We start from the raw sequence: 13,752 nt of genomic DNA on the forward strand, positions 1-13,752 counted from the left end.
TCTCCTTCATGGCAGGTGGCAGCAACCTCTGCCCCTTTGCTGGTGGCCAAGAAAGCACTGAGGACAGACAGAATAGGGTCCTGTGAGGACCATTACAGGAGCAGCACCATAACTCACCGGGATGAAGGATGGCAAGAAAGAAAGGGAGGAGACTTCCATGGAGTCCTATCCCATGATCTGATGAAACAGAAGCCACAGTGTGGGTCAGAGCCCCAGGAAGCCATGTAGCATCTCAGACAAAAAACAAGCTGCACAAGTGTCACCCACACCAAAGTCACCATGTGGAGAACCCTGCTCAGCTCCCAAGCAAAGCCAGTGGAGATGCTGACATTGGGATTCATCTTGCTTAACTTAATAACTGCAGACACCTACATCTGAGCTACTCATTCTGCACGCCTGTCTTTCTGTAATGAAGAGAAATAGGCACTTTTAGGATACAAATCGATTTTAGGCGTCTGCCTTAGTGGGCAGAACCTGAGCTGAAAGCACTTGTGCTAGGGAAGTTGCAGCCATCGAGGTCCAAACCATCCGTGTCCATGTCTGCAGGCTTTTCAGAACAGCAGCAAGTGGACTCTAGGGGTGGCCCCTCCCCAGCACACATGGGGGCTGCAGAAGGGCTGGCATCTTCATGGTGAGAGCTGATGTCTGCAGACAGCTATCGCTGCTGGCAAGCGGGCCGTTCTCTCCTTCATGGGAGAGGAGCAGCCAGCTTCCAGCCCGGGGATGACAGACACATTAGCACCTTCCTTGTGTTGACAGTTTGTTTTCATCCAGCTCTCTGCTAATTATTTCCTTTTGATTTGGAGACTTCAGAAAGAGAGACACTGCAGTGGCCTCCAGATGCCCGATGTGAGGCTGAAGCAAGGGGGGAAAAAGCCCTTAGTGACAGAGGGGGTGGGGAAACTCCTTTTTGTCCCTGTGTCAGGGAAACAGCAGCTTCTCCTTAAAACCATACAGCACATATAGAAAATAGAGGGCAGAGCTGAGAGCTCCAGCATTCATTGAGATTTGGGGCTGACAAAGGAAGACTGGCAGGATTGACTTCTGGGAGATGGTACCTAATTCAGACCAACACCTCAAAAACAGATCTGAGGATACAGGGGGGTACCTGAGGCAACCATTTTCCAATGTGGAAGGTCACTGCACCCCTCCAGCCCCACATCGGATGGGAGGCATGCATCTGTGATGCTGGTATAGATTAATCCATGGGAAGGGACAGGCTGAGAGCATCAGGTCAGCACAGGTGGTTCATACCAGTGGTTTGGAGAATTCTCCTTTCGCCTACAGAAAAGAAAGGGCACACTCAAGTAGAGGGAAAGGTCCTGAAGGGCCCTGCACAGACACACAGCCCCTGCAGGATGCAATTCATTTGCTTTGCCTGTACCATCTCAGCCCTCAGCTGCTCTTGCTGCCTTCATAGCCCTTACAATGGTCTGGGCTGCTACAACAAGGAGACACAAAGTCCAGGTTTCCATGGACCCCCAAACTATCCCAGAGTCACAGGTTCCAGTAAAGCATTTGCATGCAGAAATCCCCCCTGCCTGCTCAGAGCTTTTCCAGCCCATACGTTTGTATTAAATGGTCTGTTAGAGATTTGCCGGTACTTTTCAAGCTCTGACAGCCCTGTTTTTATTTCAATTGCCTCTAAGCCACTTCATGAAATTTTCATATATAAATATGAAAATATGCAAAAGCCCTCTGATTTATTGGATCCGACACTGCAGTTTAAGCGAATCCCCCATGATCCTGCCTCCTGCTCACACCGCTTCCATAGCACCCCTAGCCCTGGGTGCCTGCTCAGCAATAAGATTCCATCCTGGGCAGGCTGGGGGCCACATAAACAACCCTCCACCTCCCAGCCTGTTCTCTATCATAACACGTCAGGGCCTGGACTGCTGCTTTGCTGCCCTAAGTGGTTGCTGCCACCAACTCAAGAGCTGCAAGGACGTGCTGGGCACCTCGCCTGGGTTATCCAAGAACACCGCTACGTATGTAACCCCTTTATTTTCTCCCCATAGCTTCACTCCTTCAGGCTCTTGTGCAAATAAGGGTCTTCACAGAATCATAGAACTGCTAGAGCTGGGACCCTCAAAGGCCAACTGCAATGAACAGGGACACCCATAGCTCCTTCAGGAGATCAGAGCCCCACGCAGCCTGACCGTGGAAGTCTACAGGGGCAGGAACGTTCTATTATTCCCAAACCAAGCCACGGACGCATTCCAGCCCACTAGCCCAGCTCACCAAACAGCACCACTAGCAATCCATGCTTACTGCTCCATGCCTCACCATGTCCCCTTTGTCTCCTTCCCGATCGGTTCCTCCCCACAGATCATACCACCATTAGCATCACTGCCACCAAAGCTAACAACTCAAAAGGCCCTTAAGAGCTGTCTGCAGAGACACAATAAATGAGATCTCTTAATTAACACCTCCCTTCACTAAATAGATTAACTTCATGCAGCTGGTACTTCATGTCCTCACAGGCTGAGAAACTGAAAGCATCTGTCCCCTGCTCTCTAGGTCCAGGAAAAGGCTTTTTAGGCTTTTCCTTCACCTTTTCCTCCCACTCCTTTCTTTATAACCCAACAAGCAGTGCTCATTTGGGAAGAAGGAGACATAGGCTCTGGTCATTGTGCCCAGGGCTGCGTTCTACAGAACAGCCACAGTGAGACAATAAAAGAGTCTGCCACAGTCTCTGATGGCTGAGGAAGAAAACCTGAAAGCTTACCAGTACAAAAAAAGACATCCTCCTCCAGATCTGAATCCACAGACACAGCTTTAGCTGCTTGAAGAAATCTGATAGCCTAAAAGGGCCAGGGAACAGAACCAAGGCCAAAATCATATTAAATTATCCAGGTTATCAACAGAGCACCCTGCAGGGATGCAGCCCAAAGGACATCCTCCTCCCTCTCTTATGCCTGGCAGAGCATGACAGAGGAAAAGGCTCTCCCTTTTTATTTCTTTTTTTCAAGGAAATTGATTTGATTTTTAAAGAGATTTCAACTTAAAATCAATTTCCTGAGCGAAAAACATATGGCTTGTAGTTGGTGCAGAATTTAAACGGGGTCTGTTTGCATTATGGGATCGATGCACCATCCCGAAGAGCTGTGGTTGTCACGAATTTGGCAAGAACTCTTTTGGAAATGTTTGGAGGAACCATTTTCTTGCTCAGATCCAGAGTTTACAGGAGAGGTGGTAAATCGGACCACGCTGTGGTCAGGTAGAGGCATTGGAATAGGGATGCATCACAATGTGATGCCAGGAGAGAGAAGAATAGAGCCCAGGAAATCAAGGAACAGCGTGAGTGACTTCTCTGATGTGTGCTATGGCAATGGATTGCTCCAAATTTCTCCCTAATGATGCACCAGCAGCACCTCCTCTTTGCCCAGCTCCCTTTCCTCACTTGGATCAAGACAAGATTGTCTTATCTCCTACAAACAGAGCATAACAGCATCATGTTGGCAGCAAGTCCTATTTTGGGTGACTCAGAGCTAGGGGCCAGTTATTACAAGCCAGGGAAGGATGATCTGGCTTCTTCAGTGTTTACAGCTTTTATCGTGTAAAAATCCACCTATAAAAATAGAAATTCTTCCAGTAAAGCCTGCTCTATTGAAGGTCCTGTGTCTCTAACAGGTACCTGTCTGCTCCAAGGATGCCCCCTGGAGAGCAGGAGCTCTGGAAGGAGCCGAAAGGTTTTCCTCCATCTCAAAGTGGCTGTGATCCTGGCTTCAAGGAGCTGTGGAAATGAAGGTACTGCTGACAACACAGCACACGGCTGCCCTGAGCAGGGTCACACAAGCCAGATCGATGCCTGCATCCTCTCAGCACACACTGGAGCCACAATTGTGCACTCACAGCAAAGCATCCCTTCTCTACAACAGGAGCAAGTGATGGTGAAAGGGACAACTTGAAGGGGTGAAGGGGACTGCAGTGAGGAGCAGCAGCAGAGCCCAAGGGCGAGGGAGTGCTAGAGAGCCATCACAATGAGGCAGGGCTGCTAGAGGAGGGAGTGCAGGGGACTGGCATCCAGGCTAAGGACACTGCACAAGGCCAGCCCCACCGTCTCCTTAGAGTTTCTCAGAGCCCCGGCACCACCAGAGAGGATTTGACGAGCTGAAAATAAAACCTCACCTTGCATTGTGAGAAGTGTCCATCTCCTGCAGCTGGGGCATGGAGGGAAGAGGAGGGGAAAGGAGTATAAATACCCCATACAGATTGCAGGGGGAGAAAGTAATTGGGAGTTGTACAACAGAACTCAGCATCTGAGTCAATGTCTCCTGCTTCCTATGCTTCCCCACCTTGCTGCTCCCCTTCCCCCCTCTAAGGACAAGACAGCCCCACTGCCACCCCTTCTTCACTCTCCTAAGAGGCCCTCAGGTATCTGCACTCCTAGCTGCTCAAGGACTATGTTTAGAAGCTCATAAATCCTTTTATTATTGTTATTACTATTTTTTAAAAATAATTTTCCAAACCTAATTTTTGGATTCCCGCTGTTTTCATGGACACACTTCAGCTAAAAAAGCCGTTTCAATGACATGTCATTCGTTGAAGGCTTGAGAGGGAACAGGGAAATTGTTCACTTGCTCCACAAACAAGCACAGGGAAGCAAATATTCCCTCCCATTCCTGCTGTTTCATTAAACTAATTTTATGCATGAGGTGAGATTGCATCTTTCCTTAAAATAATAATAATAACAATGAATACATTTTTTTCCACTGACAGCATCAGTGATGGGGTTTTGCTATACCATGACGTACACATTTCAGGAGAGCATATCTAGGGGATGCCTGCTAAAAAACACACCCTGAGCAGCCAGAATCAGCACCTGCAAGAACTGAAGGGGCTTCGGGGGTTGTTGTAGATCTGAGAGATTAGGGCATCGATCCACACAGAAGACATCAGCATCTTTCCAAAGAAGCATCCTCCTGAGGGATGTCAGTGCCCATAGGATTCTCCACACAACTGTACTATAGGAGCAGACTGAGTCAACTCAAGTAGAAACTCGCAGATACTTACTCTTAGATCAGCCAGCCCACTTCCACCTGCCCACCAAGCCATGTCCCTCAGTGCCACATATCCCAGCTCTGGAACACCTCCAGGGATGGTTACTCCACCACTGAAGTGCCCTTCTCTGGATATGCTCCAAGGGACTCCATGTTCAACATCTCCCGAGGAGAACTCAAGGAGGTCTACAGCCCTCTTCCCAAGCCCAAAACCCAGTTATCAGGAAGGTGGCAAAGAAAGATAGGTTTAAAAAAGGTCATTTAAATGCTTCCCCCAAAACAGTCTTCAGGACAGCAGCTCAGAGGCAATGCCTCAGTGCAAGGACAGCAGGAGGAGATAGGAATAGCATTAGCTGTGCTTGGAAGGGCAGCTGGATGTAAGCACAGTGCTGCATGTGGGCTTGGGCTAACCCTATTGATTTGCTCTCTCCCTGCGCTCAGGGGTCTGCGGGTAGATACACCCCCTGCACTGCACAGCAGGGCTCAGCTGCTAAAATCTTAATGCTGAGGCATTCTGGTGAAGGCATTCTGGTGAAGGGGAACCCAGGTACCGCTAAATAAATAAAGAGAAAGCACAAGAATTTCAATATTCTTTTTGCTGGTTTAGGACCCAAATCACCAAAGGCAGAAATGGAGGAAAAAAAAAATGGGCTGTGCAGCTCTCTGAAGTCATTCCACAAGGACCTCAGTTCTAGAAGACACAGTCCCACAGGTCTGGCATACGTGGTCCGACCTGACTGGGCTGATAGCTGGTACAACACCCACAATAGAGTTATGGTAGGGGACTGAGCACCTCAAGCACTTTGCTGAGCAAAGGGAGTTCCTTTATGTCTACAGCTCTTCTTCCAAAGCCACTCCAGCCCCAAAACCATCCTCACCAACCCTTCCACTCAGATAGCAATTCTCTCTCTCTTTTTTTTTTCTTAATAAAGCAACATAGAAATGATAAGAAGTAATCTAAAACCTGCAGTAGGGATGGGGAAGGGGAACTGAGCTTTGCAAATAGTAGGCACAAGAGGGGCTAGAGCTATACACATGGGAGATGCCGTGCAGGAGGGTAGGAAATGAGGTGAAGCAGCACAGTAAGGGGGTATTTTGGCTGCACACAACCCCCCTCCCAACCTCCACGCGTGATAAGATTGATAACGGTAACAGAACATATAATTGAAACGAAGGCAGTGTCGAATTCAAACAGATGCACTCGCTAGTCTTCTGTGTGCACACGGCTCTTGCAAAATAGCAGCATTAGAGCAGCATTATCACAAAGCTTTGCTCCTTCATCAAGAGGAATTGTTTGAATATCTGATGTAGCATGCGTGTGGCTAAGGCTAGTTAAGCGCCGACGCACAGGGAATGCCAATGAAGGCATTTTTACGGGCCTTAAAGGAAACAGGTGCCCAAAACACACACTTAAATCCTGTGAAAGCCCAATATTTCAACTGCCTTGCTAAAGAGATTTCTTTAGATAAACCAGAGAGCTTACACGATAGGCTACAAAGATTTTTTTCTCTAATGGGCACTCAGGAGTCCGCATTATGATTGGTTTGCATGCGGAATTTGGTCTTATGTTTCTTGCAAGACTTTTGGGGAAGTTTCAGAGTGTATTTACTAGTTATCATGGCAATAACAGGAAGACAGGCTCCAGCCTGATGCAATGGATACAACCTGCAAGAAAAGAAATCCCATTTTTATCTCACAGCCACTTGCACCTATCCACTATTTTTAGCAAAAAGACAAGCTAAATATCTAAGAAGTGTTCTCTTGCCAATTCCTAGGCAAGCCTTATGTTTCTCATGAGCCAAGATGATGCCTTGGCACTGCTGCCCAGAGCTGTGGGTGCTCTATCCCTGGAGGTACACAGTATCATGGACAGTATCAGGGCATCCTGTGCTGCTGGGGAGCAGACAGCCTATGGCAGGGGTTGGGGCTGGGTGGGTTTTGAGTTCCCTTCCAACCCAAGCCAATGGTTCTATGATATGGTGTGATCAGTGCTAGCCCAGCAACCCCACTGCATATGTCCTCTGCCTGACAGCGCAATGGAAACACAAGCAGAGGCAAGAATGCGATCAGGATATCAGAGAGCTTCTCTCATTTCCCTCTCCTAGAAAGATCTGAGCAAATGAAGTGTCTCCCAGAGCTCTCACTGCTCCCATTGGGCTCCTGATGCTGCTCCGCATCTGCTGCTTGCCGTGAGCAAACATGAGCAGTCTGGATTTCCAAAAACATCCTCCTCTAGTGGTGGGACCCATTACTTCAGGGCCAGAAATGACAATGGGCTTCCAAGACCATTTTGTGCCTATTGGAGCCAAACAGAACATAGCAGAGTTCCCCCGAGGAAGGCTCTTACCCTGTGGGATATGGCAAAACCACCTGTGTTGTGGGATGCTGTCACCTTCCCCTCACAAGAACAAAGAGAGATAAATAACTGATTGGGCCCGTGGGGCTGCAAGCAGGTTATCATAAAGTTCCAGACAGCCCCATTTCCTACAGTCTTTGTTTGTGTTCGTCTATTTGGTTATTTTTTTTCCCAGAAAAGTAACAGAACCAAAAGCCTAAAACCATGTGCAATAATTAAGAAATCATCAAGAATAGCACAAGACCCCCAACCGAGGGGAACTTGGCTCTCCTCTAACCAGAGTAACCTGCATTCAGGAGGAAGCAAAGCCATAAACTGAGGCATATATCAGCAACAGGGAGGAGGAAGGGGCACAGCGAGAGCTGGCACGAGCATGAGGCTGAATCTGCAGGAAAAAAAGGGCAAGAGTGCTGGACTGCATGGCATTCCTGGTTGGTAGGATCCGGCTGCCCTCTAAAAGCAGGAAGGGCTTTATCCCATCCAGTCCCATGGGGAGCCTGCTCCAGATTGCTCTCTAATTGTCAGAAACGATCTTCTAATTTCCAGGCTGAATTTATTCTCGGCCAGTTTATGTACATTTGTTCTCGTGCCAGTGCTGTCCTCAGGCATAAATAGTTCTCCTTCCCTGATGCTCACCCCTCCCCGTCTTCCACCGATGTATTTATAGGCAGCACTCTTCTTCAGCTTTCCTTTTGCTAATTTAATTAAGCCAGGCTTTCCTCCCCTACCTTCCGAACACATGAGCTTCATTTCTCTTATGTCCACAGCTCCTCCCAGCCATGCACTCCAGTCCAGCTCCGGCATCCCTTGGAGGAAAATATGAGCCAGCAATTGACAGTGGTCATCTCTCCTAGAAAACAGATGCTTATGAGCAGAGTGCCTAATTGCAAAGTAATAGATGCAGGCTTGTGTTTTATCTCATCAGCTATTCTCAATCAGTGAAAGATCACAAACAGTGCTCTGGAGCACAGGTAGGTCCCATATCGCTTCTCATTGTATTCACTTTACATTTTGGCTGTGTTGACTCACTGCAGCCCTGAATGATTCTTCTCTTTCCAATTACGTCGTGCCACTTTGCAAAACCATACGATGTGTGTCAGATTAAATATTGTCCTATTTGGGGGTAGAGAGCAGATCGTATTGCAGAAGGAGAAAGCTCTGTCCAGCAGAATGGAGAGCAATAAGAAGTGGCATTTCTGCTTTTCTTGCAAAAAGAGGACTTGGCAGCAGACTGATGGGTGTAAATACTCCTGCTTTACTTTATATTTGGAGAAGAAGTCAGATCCATGGGTTTCAGAACAACTAAAGGTTATGCCAATATGGCACTGCTAGAATTAGATGTATTTAGGTGATCAAGGCTAGGAACCTATATTTAGACAGCCCAGAAGCCATTTAGACCACTCGATGTTCACTTTGGTAAGACACAGAATGCCAGAAAAGCTTACAAAAATGGAGAAATTTAACATCACATCAATGTATATACAGAGGATACGGCAAGCAAGTCCAAATTGATCAAGAAAACTCAGACTGATAGCAATTTTCTTTGAATGTTTTGTTAAGAAAAGCAAAAACCAATTTGTCATACCACTATTATATCTCATCCAGAGGCCAGTACTCACCATGGCCCTCCTTCGGTACAAGTGAAAAAGGGCCAGATGGATGAATGGAGCCAACTGCCTGAGCGCTCAGGGAAGCAGGTAGTCACCATCCTACCTGGGGGGTGACTCACTGCCAGATGGGACCAGTTAAGAGAAGCAGCAGCAGAGAAGCTGGGTGGCTTTGCAGCTGGTGGCCACTGGCCCTAGGGAGGTGCCAGCACTCTGCAAGGAGATACACAGTTTTGTCCCCACATGCCATTGCATCACAGCTGAGCAAAGCATTATTCTATCTCCATTGGCTTATTGCAGAACTGCGCAATTGCCAGGTATTGCAGAGAAAATGAAGATATCCTCAAAGAATCATTTGGCCTTCTATAGGTAAGGAATGCTGTTGTCAAGATGCAGAATAGGAAGGTGATATTCAAGCCATAGTCATGTACAACATGGCCAGAAGAAGAGTTATCTCCAAGCATTCCCTCACTGCCTTGTCGAAACGATGCTCAGTGCTGGCTCAAAGACAGAACAGCCACAACATCTTCCAGCAACATTAGAAACACAACCCATACACATCAACAATTTGTCAGAAATGACAAAACTTGCAGAGAAGGGTAAATGTGTTCTTTCCAAAGATCTCCACAGAGGATTTGCATAGATCAGGTGTTAGAAATAAAGCGAATGGCCAGTGTCCCCCATGACAACTCACTTCATTTGTGATTCTGCTCTGCTGGGGAGTTTCTGAGCCAACAAATACTGTCAAAGAGAGAAGCATCTGCTATAGAGGACTTGGGCTGACCCTGCAATGGGTTTTCTTTCATTGAGACACAAGCAGATCCAACACAAAAGCATCCTGGCCAAGGGATGTCTGCAAGGTTGACAGCAAAGCACCTTGTACTGTTGAAACATTAGATTTTAATTGCCATGCTGCTTCCCTACAACCTTCCTTGCTGGCAGAGAACCTGAAGTCAGGCTGTCTCTGTGCTGCCATAACACCCTACCTGTTGAGACCTTACCTTAGAGGGTAGGGTAAGAAACTATTAACAAGCTTCTCCCCTTTCCATGGGAAGTTTTCCCACAATCCCAGTGTTAAAGGCAGGTTAAAACCAGTTGGACTTGGGCTTTGGAGTGCTGCAGTAGTGGGATTTTTTGGAAATCAAACTTGCCAGCCATCATGCTATGACACAGCAGTGTGGTGAATGTGTGAAGCAGTCACCAAACACAATAGTCACGAGCCATGGCAGGGATGGGAGATGGGAAATCAGTGCAGACAGCAGGAGTGGGGAGTACCAGGGAGGTACCAGCCAGCAGCAAAGCAGGCAGTCAGAGCCACAGACTGCTGCTTCCTTGCACCCCCACATTAGAGGCAGCACTTGCTCTGAGGTTCAGGAGCCAGCAGCCCCCTGCTCTGAGGTGGGAAAGCAGGAAGCCATGCACTTGTGTCATTGGTTATGTATATAGGGCAGCATCGGCCCACGGGGCTGCTGCAGACACGTGTGCATTTTTCTTGCCTCCTTAGGCAAGCTGGGAAATGTCACTTGCTGGTGAGGCAATCGCTAAACATTTCGCTGCCCTCAGTGACCACCTGCTCTGCCTGTGCTGGAGCAGGTTGTGAGCACACAGCTAACACTGAAAACAGGTTTCTCCTTTCTTATGAATTTTGCTCAATTTTTGCTTTAAGGGCACACAGTGATTTAGAGCAGGTGCCCCAAACTGGGACAAACGTCCCCCCACATACCTACTTCACCCATCCTCCCTCTGTGTTTTAACCCTGGCTAGGAAAATCTTGGCTCTCTGTGAGCAGCACCATACAGCTTTTATTTGCCTCCCCATGCGGATAAATGCTTGATGAGGGCTGAAAAGCCACTGCACATCCCAAAACCAAAACAACATCCAAGAAGATGGGGAGGGCACCCTGAGTGGCCCATACCTCAGCTAAGAGTCACGTGCCAAGGGGCTGCTGCCCCTCCTGACCCTGGCTCTTCCATCCATGGGAAGGAACATGAGCATGTGGTGCAGGAGTTCAGTTTGCAGACTGAATCCCATGCTTATAAAAATAAATACAATTAGGACTCGTAGGGCAGCGAGCACCCTATGGTGAGCACAGTGCTGTATCACAGCAGGAGAACATGCAGAGTCCTTCCCGACCAGTGTGCAGGAGGAGGAGGATGAAATGGATGGAGCTGAGCAGACTTTGTGCAAAGCTGGAGCTCTCCAGAAAGGTAGAGGGCAACCAGAGATGCTTCAAAAGGGACTGTGCTACCCATCTCCTAGCAACAGATGCCAGCAAGAAATGCCAAGGAAGTGGGTCGCAAAACACTGCTTGAGAAAACAGTGCTTATTGGCAAATCCTATTCCAGCAGATGCCCATTCCCCTTTCTCAGGCTCCTCATGGAGCCAGGCTGCTTCTCACCCCAACAGCCCAGGTAGAGGATACCATGACTTCAGTCCTGACCACATTGCCATTCTCTCCCCTGTTACTGCAGCTTTACTCCAGCCAGTAGGACCACAGTTTGGGCCACAGTCACAGACAGGTGGCTGAGCAGCTCTGCAGCAAAAAAAGGGACCCCAACATGATGCATAGCACAGCACTTAGCTGGCAGCTAACACTCTGCCCCTTGGGGACTACTGCTGCTGACTATTTCGGACTCCATCTGTTTGCCAGCAACTGAGCTCTTCTGTGAGCAGCAAACAGGGTGATATCTACAGCCCCCAAAGCATCTGGCATCAATACACTTTAACCCATCAGGAAATGGCTGGAGGACACCAGGCTCTGTGCTTTTAAAGACATTAGGGGCAGGGAGTGAACTGTGTCTACAGGAAACAGAAAGAAAAAAAAGCCCTCCCCCCCCCCTATTGCTATATCAATTACACAAGATGCATTAAAGCGTTTTAGTAAAGATTTCTTGTCAATAATCTGGATGTACAAGTCCCACCGCTTTAGTGTCCTTAGTCAAACCCTCCAGGGAGCAAAATGTCCCAGCGCAAGGGACATAGCACAGATACGACAGCAATGGCAGAGGGGAGATAATAGAAAAGAGACACTGGACAGAGAAGAGAGATCAGAGACAGCTATCTATATGAACACAGACAGATCACAAGTTTAAAGGAAGGTGATTCTTCACTACGCTTATACAAATGATTTCCTTCCCCGTGCAGTTCCCCCTCCTTCTTCTCCGATGATTTGAAGGCTCTGGGAACTGCACTAAGTGCGGCTGTCTCTTCCTGCAAGACAGTTGAAAATTTAACCAGGCAGGAGGAAAGCATTCTTCTTCCATCATCAGTGTTCAATAAAAAGTTTAAAAAATGAAGAAGAAAAATCAGAGACGAGTCCAATCATGAAAAAAAAAAAAAAAGAAAAAAAGAAAACCACAACCAAGAACATAAAGACAGGAAGATGGAGTGGAAAAATACGCCCAGGGGATCTGTACATCCATAATTCTGGAGGTGCTCAAAGCCATGGATGGGGACCTGGGCTGCCAGATCTGGTGGGGGGCAACCAGCCTAAAGCAAGGGTTGGGGCTGGATGGGCTTTGAGAGCCCTCCCAAACCAACCACTCTGTGGTCCTACGATATTTCAGGTCCCCAAATCAGCCATTCTATGGTCCTATGATCTTTAAGGACTCTTCCAACTCAACCATCCTACAGTTCTATGATGTCTAGAGACCCATCCAATCCAACCATTTTGTGATCCTATGATGAAACCTTGGCTTATCCCAACAGCAACTTTGGAGCACCTGTGTGCAGCCAGGGCTGTTTGAGCCAGATGCTTATGGGCATTCTGTGATGCCTGTGGGCACATTTGCCAGCCTGACATCCCATGGATAGAGGGTACACAGAGTCACAACACATCTCTTTCTGACACAAACCATTTCTGAACTTGCCAGCACATTTTAACTGCAACCAAAAAGAAGGGAAGAGGTCCCAGAAAACATCACCACGTATCACAGATTTCATCCTCCCTGATGAAAGCAGCCAGCAGAGCCATTTGTCTGAGTCAGAGGAAAAGCCAGCGATTTGTTTGTCCCTAGCTAAGTTCAAGAGAAACCACACAGGAGCCGCACTGTGAGCCCAACCACAAGCAGATTTTTCAGTCTTGCTGGTCATGGGATGACATTTTTTCACCACATAAGGGAAATGCAAAAGAATGGAACAGAAAAAACTGTCCTTGGTGCAATCAGACTCACCAAGACGTGTGCCACTGCAGGAAGGCATGCTCGCTGTCCTTCCACGCTCCAATAGCATCAACACTGCACAGGAACCATAAGGTTGTGGGATGAGGGCTTGGCTGGTTGCCTTTTTCCAAGACCATCTCTCTTTGCCACCAAATGTTGCCTGGCGCCCATCCAAAGCTTTCCAGGAGCACAACATCTTATGCGTGCGTGCCGTGCAGCTTTGCCATTCTTCTTGACATTGTAAAACTGTCTTGTAAAAGCAAAATTAAAGGCTTGAGTGCTGGCCACAAAGCCCTTGCTGTGGACATGTTTTCTGTTGTATGCAACTCCAAGACAGAGAAAGAGGTTTGAAGAAAGGGGGGTAGAGGGGGGCGGGGGTGGCAGACACAGAGCTATTGGCATTAAACTTCTTTATAAATCTCCTGAAGGTATTTTATCACTTCCCGACATTCATCTATAAAAGCCACTCAGCTGCGTTTACAAATTATAAAATTAGCTTTTATGTGTGCAGGGTCCAGCTAATGGCACTGCTAAATCTAGGGAGCAGGAAGATTAGAGGCTTCTCCCTTCTTTGCAAGGGAATTTATTTTGCAGCATCCATGGGCAGGGAGCAGCATCCATTCTGG

General features: G+C 47.8%; 1 protein-coding gene across 2 annotated transcripts in view; it reads right to left on the minus strand.

Annotated features, from left to right (window-relative positions):
- The window catches only part of UNC5B (unc-5 netrin receptor B), a 140,311-nt gene extending 126,970 nt beyond the window's left edge, over positions 1 to 13,341 (minus strand). Inside the window, exon 1 of one of the 2 annotated variants that reach the window (XM_085554131.1) lies at positions 13,139 to 13,341. In XM_085554131.1, coding sequence (XP_085410257.1) covers positions 13,139 to 13,322 — 184 coding nt within the window. In that variant the 5' untranslated portion in view covers positions 13,323 to 13,341. The remainder of the gene's footprint in view (positions 1 to 13,138) is intronic. The other variant, XM_085554130.1, reaches the window with a different exon arrangement.
- Positions 13,342 to 13,752: the final 411 nt, after the last annotated feature.

This window comes from Coturnix japonica, chromosome 8 (genome assembly GCF_054131305.1).
Source record: "Coturnix japonica strain WE chromosome 8, WE-NBRP24, whole genome shotgun sequence".
Taxonomy (NCBI): Eukaryota; Metazoa; Chordata; class Aves; order Galliformes; family Phasianidae; genus Coturnix; species Coturnix japonica.